Raw genomic sequence first — 18,756 nt, forward strand, 5'->3', positions numbered from 1 at the left:
TGCGCGCTGCTTCCTGCACTTCACAGGTGGGTGCAGGTGGGACCAGGACGCAGAGTCCCGGCACCTGTCGTGTCCACCAGGAGGGCGCCCCTGGAGCCGCGCGCAGGGTGGGAGGTCCGCAGTGCCGACCCCATCCCCGGTCTGAGAGCCGCGCAGCCCCCACCAGCTGGGCCTCGGTCCCCAGGGGCAGGACCGCGTCCGAGAGCAGGGGCCTCTCCGTCCAGGCCAGCACCGCCGCCCGGGACGCGGCCACCGGTGGACCACTGCGCTGGCGCGGAGGCGTCGGGCCCCCTGACCCTTCCCGGCGGGGTCAGCGCCGCCGTTCCCGCTGTGCCCGCCGGAGGGCGGCCGGGGGTGTTAATCCGGGCCGGGCCGTAGGGGCCTTTGATCCCGCGGTCCCGCCCAGGCTGGCGCCGGCGCCCCCAGGAGTCGGCCGGTGGGCTGGGGCCACCACACCCAGGGGGCGGGCGTGGGGGGGTGGGGGCTCTGGGCTTCCCCGGGTCACCGTGGACACAGAAGGCGCTGGCCCTCGGTCCCGTCCTGCAGAAAGTGGTGGTGGCCAGCAGCGGAGGAGGGAGGGGGCTGGGTCCCCGGAGAGAGGACAGGCCTTGAGCCCAGGCTGCCACGTCCCTGGCAGCTCTGGGCCCTGCTGGGCAGTGGGGCGGCCCTTCTGGGCAGCACCGGGCTGCTCCATCCCTCCCGCTGGGTCCTCCGGGAGCAGCAGGGCGGGGCCGCACTCCTGAGGGCAACCCCTCCTCCCCGCCTCTGCCGGCCGCTCTGAGGCTCCAGAGTGGAGGCGGGGGTGGGGGGCACCGAGTACCGTCTGAGAGGGAAGGGCCGGCGGGTGCTCCCCGGGCAGCAGCACCCACCCGGCCCTACGTCCCTCCCCGCGCCGGACAGGACAGCCTGAGGCAGCGGCACCTGCTCTGGGACCCCCCCCACAGTAACGCTGCTCCCCCTCCGGGAAGCTTGCCCTCCCTCAGGTGGGCACACCTGCCGCCTTCGGCACCGAAGACCCCGCGGGCTGGAGAGGAGGTGGCTCCTCACCCCGAAGGACAAGCCTCCAGCTTGGGTGCTCAGCTGGGAGGGGCCACCCGGTGGGGGTGGGGGATGAAAGGACGTGACCAGCCTCCACCGGGGCTCAGCCCCGCCCCGCAGACATCTCGGAGCCGGGGGAGGTGTGAATGGCCTCTTTTGTGCCTCTGAATCGAAGGCAATTAGGTGCTACTTATCTGGGGGTGGGCGAGGCTCTGAGCGGCTTCGCAGGGCGGCCTCCCACCCGCCTCCTCCGGAGCTTATAAACGCTAAGGCGGCGGCCGACCTGGTGCCTTAGCCGCCGTCCGTGCTGCGGGGACCCTGTGCGTCACCCCCTCTGTCCTGTGAGCCGCCATGTCTCCGTCCCCTCCCCTGCCCAGCGGTCGCCGGCCGTCCAGCTTCGGCTCGGTGGACTGGCTTTCCCAGAGCAGCCGCGGGGGGCCATCACCGCCCTCCAGGCCCGCTGAAGCCCCTCGGGGGGGCGTCTCCGCTCCCTCCAGGGGGTGCAGCAGCGGGGAACCCCCGCACGGTGCGGGCGTGGAGGAGGCCAAGTCTTCAGAAGCGTGTGCGCCCGGGACGCCCACGGCTGGTAAGGCTGGGGCCGGGGATGCCTCCCTTCCCAGATGGGAGCTGGGAGGGTTGGGGGGAGGCCTGGACTACAAAGCCACGGGGGCGGGGTCTCCTGTCTTCAGGCCCCCTGGGGCTCCCCCTCCCACATCCTGGAAGGGCTGGCGTGTGGCCCTGAGCCATGACACGGTCATTTCGCTCCGTGGGGGAACCGGGCTTCCGGCGTGCGGTCGGCCGTCGGGGCTGGACACGCACGTCCTGAAGCTCACAGAGCCCGCCCACTGGGCGCCCAGGCCTCGGGACCCCGGCCCGTTACGGTGCACCGGCGGCCTTGCGGGGGTGGCTCGGGGCGCCTCGGGGCGCCCTGCTGCCTGCACCTGGGAGCTCCGGGCCTCGGCTGCAGGGCGTCCCCCTGACCCCTTGCTGTTCGCTGCGGAGCGTTTCTCGGTCTTTGTGACCTAATCATTGCTTTTAGGTTTAAAGCCCTGCGTGGTCAGGGCAGCCCGGGGTGGCTCAGGGGTTTGGCGCCGCCTTTGGCCCAGGGCGTGATCCTAAAGTCCCGGGATCGGGTCCCACATCAGGCTCCACATCAGGCTCCCTGCATGGAGCCTGCTTCTCCCTCTGCCTGTGCCTCTGCCTCTCTCTCTCTGTGTCTCTCGTGAACAGATGGATAGGATCTTTAAAATAAAAAAAAAAGCCCTATGTGATCAAAAGTGGGATTGATGTTATCTGTTAAATTCTTTTCTTTTTAAGATTTATTTATTTATTCATGAGACACAGGCAGAGGGAGGAGCAGGCTCCATGCAGGGAGCCCGATGCAGGACTCGATCCCAATCCCGGGATCACGATCTGAGCCAAAGGCAGGTGCCCCTGTTAAGTTCATTTTTGAAAGAGTTTGATCTTAGGGGAAAATGTTATACTTCAATGAAGTTAAATTCTACATTTATTCTCTGCAACCAGTGCCCCCTCCCCAACAAAAGCCAGCCAGTCATCCCTGCGCCCCGACTCCTTACACCCTGCCCCCGCCCCCTCCAAAGCAAGGGTCGCTCCTCTGGTCCCCTGCCTGCTTCCAGGGAAGCGTTAAAGTCCTTGGTAAGCTCTGCTCCCCCACACCAGGACTAGAGCCCGTTGGCATTCGGGTGAGGCCCGAGCAGGTAGCCGAGCTCCGCACGCCAGCGCTCGCGCCTCCCGCCACCTCCCGGCGGACACACGGGCGCCGGGGGACACTGCTTGAGTGTCTGACTCTTGGTTTCGGCCCAGGTCCTGATCTCGGGGTCTCCCGGGGTCGGGCTCCAAGCTCAGCAGGGAGTCTGCCGGACGTGCTCTCTCCCCCTGGCCGCCCCCCAAGGGAAGTAAATCTTAAATCAATAAAAAAGGACTAACGCAGACTTGCCAGAGCTTCACGTTGGGGGCGGGCAGCCTGGGGGCACCGCCGTCGTGGGTGAAACTGCTGGGGGGCTGCAGAGCTGTTCGCCAGGCGCCCTCCTCGCCCGGACCCCAGCCCACACTCCAGCCGGCAGGGGAGGGGCCTGCACCCTGACACACTGAGTCCTGGGCCCCCCCCATCCCGCGTGGGCCGACGGCTGATGGCGTTTGATGGCGTTTCCGTCCTCCCTCAGGGTGGGGCAGGGACGGGGACGGCCTGCGGGTGCCCCGCGTGCGCACGGCCTTCACCGCAGAGCAGCTCAGCACCCTGGAGAGCGCCTTCCGGCGGCGCCGCTACCTGGGCCCCCTGGAGCGCCGGCGCCTGGCCCGCGACATGCGGCTCTCGGAGGTGCAGGTGAGGTTCTTGGGGCTGCAGGCGGGGTGCAGGGGTGCAGGTGAGGCTCTTGGGGCTGCAGGCGAGGCTCGGAGCTGCAGGTGAGGTTCTTGGGGCTGCAGGTGAGGCTCTTGGGCCTGCAGGTGAGGCTCTCGGGGCTGCAGGTGAGGTTCTCCGAGGGTGCAGGTGAGTTTCTCGGGATGCAGGCAAGGCTCTCAGGGTTCAGGCAAGAGTTGGGGGTGCAGGCGAGGCTCTCGGGGGTGCAGGTGAGGCTCTCGGGGGTGCAGGTGAGGCTCGGGGGTGCAGGTGAGGCTCTCGGGGCTGCAGACGAGGCTCTCCGGGAGTGTAGGTGAGTTTCTTGGGGTACAGGCAAGGCTCTTGGGGTGCAAGCAAGGCTTGGGGGTGCAGGCGAGGCTCTCGGGGGTGCAGGTGAGGCTTTTGGGGTGCAGGCAAGGCTCTCGGGTGCAGGCAAGACTCAGGGCTGCAGGCGAGGCTCTCGGGGTGCAGGCAAGGCTCGGGGCTGCAGGCGAGGCTCTCCAGGTACAGGTGAGTTTCATGGGGATGCCGGCGAGGCTCTCCGGGGGTGCAGGCAAGGCTGTCTGGGTGCGGGTGAGTTTCTTGGGTGCAGGTGAGGCTCTCCAGGGGTGCAGGTGAGGGGGGCCGGGCCTAGTGGGGGGCGGCTGTTCCCGCCCCTGCTCTGATGGAGGTTTCCCCGCAGATAAAAACCTGGTTTCAGAATCGGCGGATGAAACACAAACGCCAACTGCAGGACTCGCAGCTGAGCGGCCCCTTCCCCGGGGGACTCCACCCTCCAGTGACCTTCTGCCCTCCGCCCCCTGCCCTGCGCAGTGGCCTGGGGCTGCTGTGTCCTTGGGCGCCCCCGCTGGGGCCTCCAGCTCTGGGGCAGCCCCCTGGCCCCTTCTGGGATCTCTGCCGAGTGGATCGAGCCTCCGTGGCCTTGGCGTGGGCCTCGTGCAGCAGACAACCTCCCACGTGCTGCCTCCCGGACCCGGGGGGCCAGGAGCTGGGCCCGGCCTTGGCCTTGTCCGGGGCGCCCTGGGGCCTGTGTGCCCTGCCCCAGACCGGGGATGCCTTCTGAGGACGCGTGACAGCCCAGCGGCCGCCGGGAGCGGGAGCAGAGCGGGGCCAACCTGCCGTCCACAGGGCGCGGGTGCGCGCAGGGCCCCGCATCTCCCCGGGAGACGTCCACCCTGCGAGCCCTGCGCCCCCTCGGCAGCCGGGACCTGGAACCCCCACCCCACCCAGCTGCTCCTTCCCTGGATACTACAGGCTCGGTTTAAGGACTCGACGAGGGGTCGGGGGACAAAGCCCAAAGCCGAAAGTGGACTTTGAAATGTTGGGCTCGTAGCCTGTGATAGGAGAGTAATTTATTCAATATAAAATGTTGGAAAAAATAAAGCTGCGGGGGCGCCTGGCCCGCTCTGATGGTGGAGGCTGAGACTGTTGATCTTGGGGCTGTGAGTTCACGCCCCACGGCAGGCGGAGAGCTTACCTAAAAATACAATCAGGGGATCCCTGGGTGGCGCAGTGGTTTAGCGCCTGCCTTTGGCCCAGGGCGCGATCCTGGAGACCTGGGATCGAATCCCACGTCGGGCTCCCGGTGCATGGAGCCTGCTTCTCCCTCCTCCTGTGTCTCTGCCTCTCTCTCTCTCTCTTTCTATCATAAATAAATGAATCTTTAAAAAAAATAAAAATAAAATCATAGAAAAGATTTGGATACTTCCTCGTGCTGCGTGCTAACAGCCTCGAGTGCAAACGTGGAAATGTCACCAGGTGCATCTGCGTGGTCCCTCTGCTCTCGGGATCCGCCCCCCCGCAGCTTGGGCATCCCGCGGCTGAAGCAGCAGCTCACTTCCGGGCAGCGGACACCCCTGGGCCTCCTCTCTGTAACCCGAGTGGCCTTCATGACCAGCAGTCGCCCTCCGCTGTGACCAGCACAGGACAGCCGGCTGGGGCTCAGCAGACACAGGAGCCTGTGAGATAATAGTCTTTTTGCCAAAAACCTACATTCTAGTTTACAGAAAATGGGGGCTTTATAGTGGACGCCAGCTGGTGCTCCTCGGAGGTCACTTGTCCGAAGGGCCGGGCGCCACAGGCCTCCCCCACCTCCCTCCGTGGGGGGTCAAGCCCGGGCCAGGAGCAGCCCAGTTCCCTGCAGGTCTCGCGTCTGAAACACCAGGTGGCTACAGGGCCAGGTCATGGGTCCCAGGGGTGGAGCCTGTGTCCAGGCCGTGGGGCTGCAGGGGCCTGGCTGGGGGTGCAGGCCCAGCCTACAGGCCGAGGGCCCCGGGCGGTGAGCGGGGGAGGGGGCGGGCACCCCCAGCCGTGCCAGCAGAGCGGAGGTCACGGGCTTGCTGAACACACGCTGCCCCTGCCGGGCCGGCTTCGGGGCGCCTGGAGTGACCGGTGAGAACACGCAGCTCCTGGCCTGTGGCACGATTCTCCGCACACGTTCCAGTCCGGGGCGCCCGGGCGAGAGGGAGGACTGTCCCCGGGACCCCACCTTCGTCCAGCAGCCGTGGCCCGAGGGGCAGCGTGAGGCCCCCACACAGCGGCCCTGGCACCCCCTGCAGCCCCCAGGACCCTCCCCCCGCAACGCGCAGGTCGTGGATGACTGGGAACCCCCTCCCCAGGGAAGGCACAGTGTGGCTCGTGGGTGAGCCCCCCCACCCCACTGCTCGCAGGACTGCGTCCCCACACTCCGAGGGTGTCCCCGCTGTGGCTGCGGCTGACGCCAGCCTTGGGGACGGCTCTGCCCCTCCCCCTCCCGGGAGCTGCTCTCCTGGCCATACTGAGCGGTGCTGGGCCCCGGGGTGGCGCCTGCACCCGAGGTCTCCTGGGGCCGCCCGCCCCCCCCCCACCGTGGCCCTGGGGGGAGGAGCCATCAAAGGAGGGCAGGGGGCGCCGGGCGCAGGGGCCGAGGGGCCGGTCTGCTGGGCGACTCGCCGACCAAGGCCCCACAGTCGCCGTGGAAGCTCCTGTCCATTTGTCTACACGGGAACCTCAGGCCCTAGGCTCCAGGGACGCGGGCCCCCACCCCGGTTGGCGGATCCCAGCCCTTCCCCGGCCGCGTGACGTGTCACCAGGCCGCTGCGCTGTCCCCGCTGCGCCGGGAGCCATGTGGGCCCCATGTCCGTGTCCACGTGCTCCTCCCTAAGTTCCCCCGAGCCCCCCTCACCCCCAACCCCCGGCAGCTGGGAGACAGCCCCGCACAAACCCACGCGGCTTCGGTTCAAACCAGTTGTCAAAACAATCACATTTAGGTTCCAACGAAATTAGCTTTATTGACATTTCTGACCAGAACATGAACGACACTCGCGGTTACAGGATCACGAAGAATCGTCTTGACCCAGCGGCGCCCCCCCCCCCCCCCGCAGCCTCTGCAGAGCCACCCCGGCCCCAGCCCCCTGGCCTGCCCCCCACCCACTTCTTGTCCCAGCAGATTCCCTGGCTCTGGGCGCTCCCTGGCCCCTGGGGGCAAAGGTCAGCGAGGGCCCAGCGCCCGTCCAGAGCCCCCGGGGCCCGCACCAAAGCCTCATCCTGCGATCGGGACCCACCTCGCCCGGCGGCCCGGGCGGCTCCGTGGCGCGAGGAGGACCTCGTTGCCCCCTTTTCCCATGCCTTACACCTCTTCAGGCCAGACCCTCAAAGAAGTATATGCATAGGAAAAGGGAACAGCGAGCAGCTTCGCCGTGGGAGGGCCCGTGAGCGGGCGCGGGTCCGGGCGGCGGGTCCGGGCCGTGGGGGGTCCAGGCGGCAGCGGGTCCGGGCAGCAGGTCCGGGTGACAGCAGGTCCCCGGCGGCAGGTCCGGGCCGTGGGGGGTCCAGGCGGCAGCGGGTCCGGGCAGCAGGTCCCGGGCGGCGGCGGCAGAGCGTGGAGCTGGGAGGAGAGCCGGGCTGCTGGCCGCGGGCTGCTGGCCCCGAGCTGCTGGCCCCGAGCTCTGCCTCCAGCACGGCCCGTCGGGCCCCTTTATGTGAGGCAGCGACCTTGGGGCCGGGCGGGCGGAGCGGCCGCTGTCACGTGGGTCCCGCGTCCAGCCGTGCCAAGGCCCCGTCCACCCCCACGCCTGCGAGATTGGGGCACAAAGACGAGCTGTGAGCACAGCGCTGAGCAGGGCCCGGCCGGGGGGCGGCCGCCCGGAGCTGGGAGCCCGCCAGCCTGGCCCGCACTTATCTGCCAACGCGCCACTGCTTGCGTCAGGGCCCGGAAAGTGCGCGTCTGTCCCTGTCCCTCCCTGCCCCGCCGGAGCCCCTGGCAGCGAGTCCCAGACCCCCCCCCAGGAACACCGCCCGGGAGTCCAGAGGGTCAGGTGGACGGCTGTTCCTGGGCCCCCGCGCACCCGGGGACAGCTGCCCAAGGACCGGAGGCTCCCGTGCCGAGACCACGCGGGGGGCGGGGGGGGGCCGGACGAGCAGGTGGGGACCCGAAGACCCTCTGTTTCAGACTTGGGCCCCTGCCTGCCACCCGCAGCCAGGAAGCTCTGTGAACACAGTGCTGGACCCCCCCATGGGGACCGACTTGTCTCCCAACGTGGACGGGCGCTGCCCGGGCACCTACTTCAGTGCGGGAACCGAGCTGCCCCGCTGACACCTCCTCGGCCGGCACCTGCCCAGACTGTGCATGCAAGCGTGTGCGTGTGCGTGTGTGTGCGTGTGTGTGCATGTGCATGTGCGTGTGCGTGTGCGTGTGTGTGCGTGTACACAGCCCCTCGGTGCTGCCCGCCTGCAGCATGGGGTGGACGCCGCCGCGTCTAAACCTGACGGCAAAAAAATAAATAAATAAACCTGACGGCGCCGGGGTAAGCCGCAAGAGCGCACAGCCCCTGGCCTCCCGCGGACACGCGTGGCCCCTGGACCCGCTACACCGAGGCCTGGGCCCTGGGGTGGCCTGAGCAGCTGCAGGCCTGCGGTCGCCATGGGGCCGGTCCTCGGGCTGATGGACACAGAGGCGTGGAGCCCGGATGGCCGGCCGGGGACACAGGCTCCCTGAGACCGCAACGGGGAAGCAAAGGGGTGTCCCCCCCAAAAAAGGGGGTGTCACCCGTCCGCTGCTGGAGGAGGCAGGGGTGCCCCAAACCTGCTCACACTGGCTGGACGGGGAGCGGCTGCGGAGCCCGTACCCCAGCCGATACCACAGGGGTCCTGCCTGGTGCCCCGGGTCGCAGGCCCCACAGACCTGCCCCAGGGCTTCTGGGAAACACACTGTCGCCCTTGACCTTGGGCTCCTTGAGGTGGGTCATTGGGAGGACAGACAGACAGACGGTGGGTGGGGCAGGCCCTGCTCCCAAGCATCGATCCCTGCGTCGCCCCTTTGTTTCCTTAAACTTGTTTTCCTGATTATCAGGAGCCCAGAAGGGTATGGAGAGGCCTGTCGGGCCGGGGCCCCAAGTGGCCGGCAGCTGGGAGTCACTGGCCCCCGCCGTCACCTCATGGGCCCCCGCAGCCCAAGGTGTCATCCGGGTGTGGGGTGGCCAGTCCCCCGCGGGGGTGGGCAGGGCCCGGACCCACTGAGAGCCCCCGGTGACCAGGGAGGTCCTGTGCCCGGGATCTTCCCTCCGCTCCTGCCAGGCCGAGGCCGCCGAGGGGCCGGGCGCTCCGTGGGGTACCCCAGCCCCGACCCCCGCAGCCCAGCCTCCCGCACACACGGCGTTTGCGGATCCAGGTCAGCCTGGTAGAGCCGTCGGGAGAGTCACCGGCAGCAGGACCCCACTGGGCTGCCCTGGCCGCCTGCCCCACTCCCAGCCGCCACCTGGTCGCCTCGCACCGAGTGACCCTCAGACCTGGGGCCGTGCCCGCACCCTCGGCCGCCGGGCAGCTCCTGCCTGCAGGGGGCCCGGGTCAGATCGCTGTGTGCATGCGGCCCCCCAGGGGGAGACAAGGGACCCGGGGAGGCCGGCAGAGGGACCGGGTCTTCGCAGACCCCACCCCCAGGGAGCCGTCCCGTCCGCCAGCCCCCGGGGTCCACCAAGGCCTGGGCTCTGCGTCTTGGGCGCTGTCCCCCGGCCAGAGCCCCCTGCGAGGGGGCTTAAAGTGTCACCCACTTAAACCCTGGGCACCCTGGACCCCAAGAGTGGCCCCCACCCCTGCACACACCCCGGACCCAGCCCTCCCTCTGCCTACAAGACAGAAAACGTCCTTGCTGGCCCTGGGAGGACGTGCTTGGCACCGGGCTGATGGGCGATAAGGGGTGTCCTTCAAGACGACTCGCTCCCTCCCTGTGCTGTTCCCGTGCGGAGGGGCTGCCCCGGCTGTCGCCTCAGCCCTGGCCCTGCAGTTAACTCTGCTGATTCTTCTCTGTGCCCCGAGGGCAGCCCACGGGTCTGCAGACCCCCAACCCGGCCTGTACCCCAGCCTGCACCCCAGCCTGCACCCAGTGTGCCCTGCACCCCAGCCTGCCTAGCCCCCCAGCACCCCAGCCTGCCCTGCACCCCAGCCTGCACCCAGTGTGCCCAGGCCCTCCAGCCTGCCTAGCCCCACTGCACCCCAGTCTGCCCAGGCCCCCCAGCCTGCCCTGCACCCCAGCCTGCACCCCAGTGTGCCCAGGCCCCCCAGCCTGCCTAGCCCCCCTGCACCCCAGTCTGCCCAGGCCCCCCAGCAGCCTGCCCTGCACTGCAACCTGCCTAGCCCCCCTGCACCCCAGTCTGCCCAGGCCCCCCAGCCTGCCCTCACCCCAACCTGCCTAGCCCCCCCTGCGCCCCAGTGTGCCCAGGCCCCCCGGCCTGCCTAGCCCCCCTGCACCCCAGCTTGCCCCACACTTTCTTGGATGCAGCTCCCCGGTGCTCCCTGCGGGCGCCCTGCAGCCTGGGCCAGGCGGGGTCAGCAGCCCCTCCCTCCACAGAGGCCCAGCTCCCCGGGGCGACACTCCTGGCCTCAGTTGCCCGAGAATGGCCAAGCCCCCTGGAGCATGAAGGTAAAGGCTGCATCTGGGTGTGGAAATCCGGCCTGCAGGAGCCCACCCAGGGGAGCGAGCTCCCCACTAAAACGAGGGCGCCCTTCCGCCGAGGGCTGGGGAGCAGCAACCGTTAATCCTTCATCTGCCTGGAGTGAGGTGGGGCCTGGTTCCGACTTGCTCCCCAAGGTGTCTGTGGCGGGGACTCCCCGGAAACCAGGCTGGGTCTGCATCCTCGGCCCTGGGCTGGGCGGGTGCTGCTGGGACCACCTGGGCCCGGGCGCCCTGGGCAGGGGGGCGGAGTGACCAGCCTGACCTCAGGGGAGGCTCCTGGGTCCCTGGGGCCACCTGGGGCCACCTGGGGCCACCTGGGGCCACCTGCAGCCTGTGCCCAGAGGCTCTGAAGGAGGATGGCCGGGCCCACGGGAGGGGCGGCAAAGGGTTAAGGCTGGCAGGGGGGGCCCTGCCTCGGCCTCCCTGGGCCTCCCTGCGTCAGGGTTTCAAGGCTGTGACTCCCTCTGGGGGAGATAATCCGGCTTCTTGATATTTTCTTCCACTTCTCGGGCGGCCCGAGCGCAGCAGCCGTGGGAACCCCCCTCCGCCGTCCAAGGCCACTGCGCACAGGCCCTTCCCGGGCACCCTTGGCCTTTCCGGGACCCGCACCCACGAGGAAGTGCTGACCGGGCAGCCCTGTGCGTGTGCCTCAGCACCCCTCGCACTCCCGCCCGCCCGCCCCGGCTGGGCCCCGCACCCCGGCCTGGAGCCAGGCTGAGCCAGGTCCCCACTGCCCCGGGCTCGGGGGCTTTCACGCTGGGACGGGGCTCTGAGACGGCCACTGCCGTTCACTCGTGGTCCCTTCGTGTCCCTCGGGTCCTCGGCCAGCTCGCCCACGGAGACACGCCCTCGGCCCCCGGCCCCCCAACCGCAGGCCCCTTGGCAGCTCTGGGAGCCCCGGTCCTGGGGCCCTTTGCTGAGGGGAACCGAGGCCCCGACAGCAAGCCGAGCCCAGCATCCAGGGCCCAGGCGCCGGGGACCCTCGGCGGGGAGCAAAGGAGGGTGCCCCGGGGGACTGAGTGTGCGCTCAGGTGTGGGTGGGCCTGCACGGGGTGTGGGTGCTCTGGGACCCTGATGGGGAGGGACAGCGAGGCCTCCGAGCCTGGGAATGCAAGTGAGCAGAGCCCCTGCCCTCTGTCCCCAGGCGCTGGAGGGGTGACCGGGCAAGTGCCCGCAGCTGGGCCCCCAGGGACACTGGGCAGCGGGTAAGGGAGGGTGGGCCAGGGCAGGGCCGGGGCGGCGGCCCTGCGAGAGGGGGGCAGGCATGGTGCGCGTCTTCAGGAGGGACCAGCTGACCCTCCACCCTCAGCCCTGCTGGTCTCTCCTGGGGCCCAGCCTGGAGGGTGGGCGCTTCCCTGGGAGCCTCGAGGGGGCTCAGCACCCGCCAGTCAGCGGCTCGACACGGCTCCACGTGGGGCAGGGCGGGCAAGCTGGCCCCGTGCCAACCAGGGCCAGGAGCCTGGGGGGCGATCCCCATGCGGGTGACGGCCACCGCGGGGACATCCAGGGTGCCGCAGCCTCTAGCCTGGCCCTGCAGCCCCTCCTCGGACCCGCGGTCCCCCGCCCGCCCCCTTGACCTCTGCCTGGACGGCAGCCAGGCCGGCCCGAGGGATGGGGGCAGGGGCAGGGGTGGGGGAGGTATCCGTTTATTTCACCGCGTGGGGGGAGGCCGAGCCCCTCTGAGAACAGGGGGAGAGCGTGGAGGGCCCGAAGGGTCTGGATGTGGGGTCTCTCCCCCGGGGACAGGGCCACCCTGAGGATGCCCATTAGCCGCCGCCTGGCCCGAGGCTGCTTCATGGCGGGGGGGGGGGGGCCGTGGGCCGGGGCCGTGGGTCCAGGCTTCGTCCAGTTTTGAGCTTTCCTGCGCCCCCTGGTCCCTGGGGGGCTCTCAGCTCCCGGGCGCCGGGAAGAACCCTTAGTTGCCGTGGTTTCCCCGGTCACAGAACAACAGCTGTGGAAACAGCAACACGGAGGGGGACGGTCCCCAAGGAGCCGGGTCCTCACGCTGGCTCCCCGCGCCCGGGCCGCGTGGCCACGCAGTCCTCGCCTCTGCTGCGTGCGCTCCGACTTATTTCAAGCTTTGACCTAAATTTCATACGTTGTTTCTGAAGTAAGTTCTGCAGAAACGGGCCTTCTCAGCAACGCGGTTCCGATCAGCAGGGCGTGTCTCGGCACCCACGCGCCCCGGGGCTCCCTTACAGACGCGGGGGCGGGGGGGGGGGCGGGTGCAGGGGGCACAGGTGCGGGGGGGGCCGGGTGCAGGGGGGCCGGTGCAGGGGGGGCGGTGCAGGGGGGCCGGTGCAGGGGGTCCGGGTGCAGGGGGGCCGGTGCAGGGGGGGCGGTGCAGGGGGGCCGGTGCAGGGGGTCCGGGTGCAGGGGGGCCGGTGCAGGGGGGGCGGTGCAGGGGGGCCGGTGCAGGGGGGGCCGGTGCAGGGGGTCTGGGTGTAGGGGGGCTGGTGCAGGGGGTCTGGATGCAGGGGGGCCAGTGCAGGGGGGGCCAGTGCAGGGGGTCCGGGTGCAGGGGGGCCAGTGCAGGGGGGGCCAGTGCAGGGGGTCTGGGTGTAGGGGGGCCGGTGCAGGGGGGGCCGGTGCAGGGGGGCCGGTGCAGGGGACGCTGGTGCAGGGGGCGCCGCAAAGACACGTGCTGAGCTCTGAACCAGCGGCCGCGCTCCCCGCCCAGAATCCCCCCCAGCCCAGGCACTACCCCGACCCCCAGGTGACCCCGGGCCCCGGGGTGGCGCGCCCCCTGGGATGCAGGCATCCTTCCCGTTTGTTGGCTTTCTGGACGCGTCTCATCAGCGACGCCGAGGACGCCGGTGCCATCCTGCTCCCTCCGCCTCCAAAGCGCAGCCAGAGCCACGGGCTCCTCAGGCGTCCGCTGCCTCGTCCAGGCCTCGTCCACTGGGGGTCGGGGTCACGAGGATCATGACGCAACGGTGAGCTGCTCGCTTGCCCAGCGCCCACCAGCGGCTCCCACCTTTCTCAGAGCAAAGGATCCCCAAGCCGTGACCCATCAGCCCGCAGGCCTCGGACCCCGGGCTCTCTGCACCTGCTGCTCCAGGGCCAGGGCCACCAACCTCCTGTGTCCACCCCGCGGGACTGCCCTGGCCACCGCTCTCCACCGCCTGTCACTCCCCTCCCCGGCCCCACGCTGCCTGCGGTTCCCTCTGCCACCGGAGGGCCTGTGTCACCAAGGTGGGGATGCTGCCCCCCGCCCCCGTCGTCCCACTCGCCAGGACCAGGACCGGGACCAGCAGGGACAGGGCCCTGCCCCTTGCTTCCCCACCACTGCCCGCGGCACCACAGGCCGCCAGGAGGTGCTGCGTGTCCCAGCAGTCGGGCCGGGGCTCCCCAGCCTCCTGCACGCGCACACGCACACGTGGGGCTGGAAACGGGGGTGCGAGGGGACGACAGTCGGATCCGTTGTTTCAAAATTCATGAAAACCAACCAAAAAAACAACAACAAAAAAAACAAAAATTCATGAAAACCTATGCTCCTGAGGCAGCAGGCGGGCATGGGGGGGCAGGCCCTGCGGTCAGGCGTCTGCCCACGGGGACACCCCCCCCCCCCCCCGCAGCAGCGCTCCCAGGCCCCGGCCGAGCTGGGCACCGCGTGTCGCAGCCCCACACTCCCCACTGGGTGTCGCCCATCTCCGGTCCGGTCCGGAAGGAGAGTCCACGTGGTGGGGGTTGGGCCAGCCCGGGGGCGGGAGGGGCAGTGGGATCCTTAGTTCCCCATTTTACAAATGAGGAAGCCGGTAGACCCAGGGCCACCCCAGGAGTGGGGGGGGGGAGCGGGTCTGCCCCTGCACAGAGGCCGGGGCACTGGGCTCTCCTGGGCAGGCGGTGGGGTCACCGTGCAGGTCTGCAGCCTGTGCCGCCTTCGCCTTCCCCTTAAAAGCTTAAAAACAAGACTGTAGGGCCCCGAGCTCTGCCCCCTGCCCCCCTCCCGCCCTCTTGCAGCCCCGGGAACCTCGGGCAGCGGCTCTGGGGTCTGCTCCAGGGTCTGCACCGGTGCAGGGGCTCGTTGCGGGCCCGCGGGCAGCATCGGGCTCTGGCACTTGCCCTCCGTCCACCCACCCACAGCTGATTCGAACTGGGAGAGCAGCTGCGGGGGGCGGTGGCGGGGCTCCTTGGTCCTAACGTCCCCTCCTCCCGACGCGGCCGGTCACTCACCCGGGAGGTGGCCACTCCGTGCACCTGGGGGGCTGTGACCCGGCCCAGCCCGCAGCCCCAGCAGCCCCGCTGTCGAGCCCCAGCCCACCCCGCGCTGCAGAGGCCTGAGCGCCCAGGCCAGGTGGGCTCCCCTCCCAGAACCTGCATGAGGCCCCTCAGAGGGAGTTTGTGGCCCGGTGCTGGGGTCCCACCTCCCCAGGGGAGGGTCCAGAAGCCTCTTGGGCCTGACCTTGAGGTGGCCCTAGGTGCCCCGGGAAACAGGACTGGGTGGTGGGGCCCACAGCACCCTGGTGCCCCGCTGTCATCAGCTTTGTCCAGGCCCTGAGGGAACCCCAGCTCCGCAACCCGGGGCACCCCGAGATGCAGGCACACTGGGGAGGCCCCGAGGGGCTGCAGACCCACACCTCCTACCTGGAGTCCCCTGTGAGGCACCCTAGACGGCACCAAGGTCATGGGTGCTGTGGGGCCAGAGGGAGCCCCCGTTGGGGTCTCAGTTTGGAGGTGTTTGCTGGGGAAGGGCTTCTGCAGTGGCCCAGGACCCAACACAGCCTGCAGGGCTGCAGCTGCCCCCCCTCTGTCCCGCGGAGTCACCACTGAGGACCCAGAACCCAGTGCCCGGCCACCGGCCCACCAGGTCTGGGTCCAGGGCTGGCAGGACGTGCCCCTCCCACCCAGCCCCAGATGCTCAGGACTGCTCCAGGCTGTGGGGCCAGCGCTGTCCCGCCTCTACCCCAGGACGCAGCCCCGAGGGCCACCTCTACCGGTGAGCCCTGGGCAGGAGCAGGCAGGCGGGTCCCCGGCTGTACCGGCCCCTGCACATCCGGGCTCGGCCACCTTCCACCCGTCCCGCAGCCGCCAAGAGGCCGCTGTGGGCTCTGGTGACCCGGTGTCCAGGCAGATTTTGTGCCTCTTGACGCTGACGTCCCGGAACAAGCAAGCGCCGCCTGTAGCCCAAACGTCCAGGGCTAGTGGGGTGTGGACCCCGGAGCAGGAGCCGGGCCCCCCACCGCCCGGCAGCTCCCCGTCCTGCAGGGGCAGGCTGTGTAGACCTCCGAGCCCCCCTCCATCCACCGCGGTGCCCAGGTGCCGCCCAGATGCCACCGGACCCGAGTCTCCACGTGCCTCCTGGCTGGGGACCAAAACCTTGGGCCCTGCTGCACCCAGCTGCAAGCCCCGACGCGGGCCTCGGTGGCTGCGGGGCCTGGACAGTCTGACTCAGGGCTGCTGAGGTGGCTTGAGGCTCTGACGCAGCTTCCTGAGCTCCACAGGGCCAGGCTCAGGCCGCAGAAGGTGGGGCGCAGGCATTGGGAGCGGGGGGGGAGGGGTGCTCCCAGCAGGAGGGTGCAGCCCCCTGCAGTCCCACAGGCCAGGGGACCCCAGAGCAGCACCAGGCCGTCTTGGGGGGTCGCCTGGAGCCACTCATCGAGGGCGCGTCCCATTCTTCACGTGCCCCTTCCCTGGGGAACCTGGGGCGAGCCCAGGGGTGCACCCCAGAGCGCCTCCGCAGAACCCTCCACAGGAGGCCAGTGTAGCTGCTGCAGGATGTTGCAGCTCCGCCAACTGCCTGCGTGACGCAACACCCCCCAGAGAGGAACTGCGCGTCCGCAATGACGCCAGCACAGCTCGGGCTGGAGGGAACAAGGCCCACGTCTTCACTTGCCGACAGGGCGGGGGAGCTGGGGGGTGGGGGGCTGGGCGCCCTCGTACCTCCCCTGAGCACCCCGGGCCGCAGCGGCCCGCCCTGAGCCTGCTGGGTGCAGGGGCCCTGGGGCGCTGGGGGCCCTGGGGCGCTGGGGGCGCTGGGCAGCGGGTCACGGGGTCCCCAGCTCTCCCAGGCGCTCCAGCCCGGCCACCTTCATGTGCAGAACCTGAGAGCACGCGGGTCCGAGGGGTGCCGGCACCCCGGGAGCGCCCCGGCACCTGTGCGCAGCCTCAGCCCAGGCCGACAGCGGCGTGAGCCCCACGGGTGACGGGTGACCATGCAGCGGGGTGTTCTGGGCGGCGGGAAGGGAGTCGGGGCGCAGGACGCAGAGGAAGGGGTGGTCACGGGAGGGGCGGGCGCTCCCCCTCGCCCTGTGTTCCGGGGCCCGGCTGGCGGGAGCTGCACCCCGGGCCCCGGCCGGGGCTCGGGCAGGCTCTGCTCGGCTCCGCTGGGCTCATGGGCGCCGGACGCTGGACGAAAGGGGTGCGCGGCGGCCGCGGCTCGTGCTCAGCCTGCTTCCAAGAGTCAGCAGCCCACGGGGATGGCCGCCCGCGCCCCCGCCCCGCGCCCCCGCCCCGCGCCCCCGCCCCGCCTCAGCACAACGTCCCCCGCGGGAAGCACAGGCCCAGACAATGCCCCGGGCTGAGAGGAGGCAACTGTACGTCTGCCCCAAACCCCCGAGGGAAGTGAGTGGTGTGAGGGCCTCAGTCCCCCGCTGCGGCAGCTGGAGGGGGCGGGGGTTGGCACCTCCACAGACGCTGCATCAGCTGGAGGGGGCGGGGGTTGGCACCTCCGCAGACGGAGCCCCCACCTTGCCCACCATCCACAGGGGCCACACGGGCCGGCGCTCCCGGGGCCTTGATCTTCCCTCTGCGAAAGCGTTCGTGGGCAACAACCCCACCAGCGGCTGGTGGGCTGCTCCCTGCGGGTCCGCTCGCACCCGGGGCCCATCACCTCCTCTCCGCGCTCAGCATGCTTCCCGTTTCCTCCAGGAACTGGCTCATCAGGATCTGGGGTCCCCGAGGGAACCGGCCTGGCTCCTCCGACCTGACCCCCGACTCCTGGGCCCACACATCCACCCTCCCTGCGGCCTCCTGGGCCCAGAACCGGGGACCCTTAGTGCAGGGGCACAGGGAGCAGGCATGTGGCATGGGAGCTGCTCTGGCCCTGACGGCCCCAGCATGCACAGGTGGGGGCACCTGTGCCTGGCTGTGACCCCGGGGCTCCTGGGCTTTGGTAACTGGTGAGGAGTCCCGGGGGGGCGGGGCAGTGCAGGCCCACCAGACTCCGCTCCTTGCTTCTGGAATATTCCATAGTTGAGATGTTTTCCTGGAAGGGAAGGTGCCCCTTCTGCTCCCCGAGGGGCACCCGGGTCCCTGTACCTTGACCACCCCCTGCAGCACCCCCAGCGCCTGCTCCTTTTGCTCTAGCAGCTCCTGCACCCCCCGTGTCCGGGTGCTCCCAGGGCCCCCTGGCTGGGTCCCCACTGGAAGGTAAACAACCAGCCTTTAACCGGAGGCTGGGGGGTGGGGTTGGGTAGGGGGGGACGCAGGAGTCGTGGGCAAGGCCCCACCCTGTGCACACACAGTGGCCTGTGTCCTCCAGAGTCTGTGACTCCGAAGGGTCTTTGCACAGGAGGGTGCAGGGCAGGCCTGTGACATAGCAGACACACGAGCTCAGAGAAGAGCCTGGCGGGGCAGCCACGCGGGGGGTGGGGGGCAGGCATGGAGCCCAGAGGCACCACGCAGGCTGGGTCTGCATGCTCTGGATGGCTCCTGCACAGCCTGTGGCCGGGGCCATGGGCTCCCTCGGGAAGCGGCAGCCTGGTGGCCTCGCAGCCAGGAGTCCCCTGCCGTCCCCTGAGCGAGGACCTGCCTGCTGCAGGTGTGAACCCCAGAGCCATGGGCCTCACCCCTCGGACCCTGCCCCTCCGGCACCTGGGTACTACCGGCGAGCGCGGAGGTGATGAGGTCTGCCCACGGCCTGTCGGCACTGGCACCGTGGGGTCCCGGGCCCTGCGAGGATCTTATTTATTTATTTATTTATTTATTTATTATTTATTTATTTATTTATTTATTTATTTATTTATTCTTATTTATTTATTATTTATTTATTTATTTATTCTTATTTATTTATTTTTTGCCCTGCGAGGATTTTAAAGGGTGCACAGTGAGGGGCGGCCAGCTAGGGGCGGGCACCGTCCCATCACTCCTGCTGCCAACACACCTGCCTGCGTTTCTGGTCACAGCCTCAGCTGGGGGGACAAACGGGACGGGAGACAGCCCGGCCCGGCCCAGCCTGGCAGCGGACGTTCGGCACAGAGTCTGCACAGCCCCGGGGCGGGCAGGTCAGGCCCGGGAAGGGCCAAGGGCTGGGGCTGCGCTGCCGTCTGCAGCCCAGGGCTTCACCCCACCTCCCGTCGCTGGCAGGGAGCCACATCCCAGCATGACCAACGCGGCAGGGTCAGAGGTCGGACGCCCGCAGGCCCGGGCCCCAGAGCCCCCTGGGCAGCCTGAGGAACGCAGGGGCCCTGACCCTGCTCCCCACTGCAGC

General features: G+C 69.5%; 1 protein-coding gene across 1 annotated transcript; it reads left to right on the forward strand.

Annotated features, from left to right (window-relative positions):
• The first annotated feature begins 1,389 nt into the window (after positions 1 to 1,389).
• On the forward strand, positions 1,390 to 4,737 carry VENTX (VENT homeobox). The gene is made up of 3 exons (XM_026010731.2): positions 1,390 to 1,624; positions 3,222 to 3,382; positions 4,080 to 4,737. Exons 1-3 carry the CDS (start codon positions 1,390 to 1,392, stop codon positions 4,458 to 4,460), a joined length of 777 nt encoding a protein of 258 aa, XP_025866516.2. The 3' UTR covers positions 4,461 to 4,737.
• Positions 4,738 to 18,756: the final 14,019 nt, after the last annotated feature.

This window comes from Vulpes vulpes, chromosome 15 (genome assembly GCF_048418805.1).
Source record: "Vulpes vulpes isolate BD-2025 chromosome 15, VulVul3, whole genome shotgun sequence".
NCBI lineage: Eukaryota > Metazoa > Chordata > Mammalia > Carnivora > Canidae > Vulpes > Vulpes vulpes.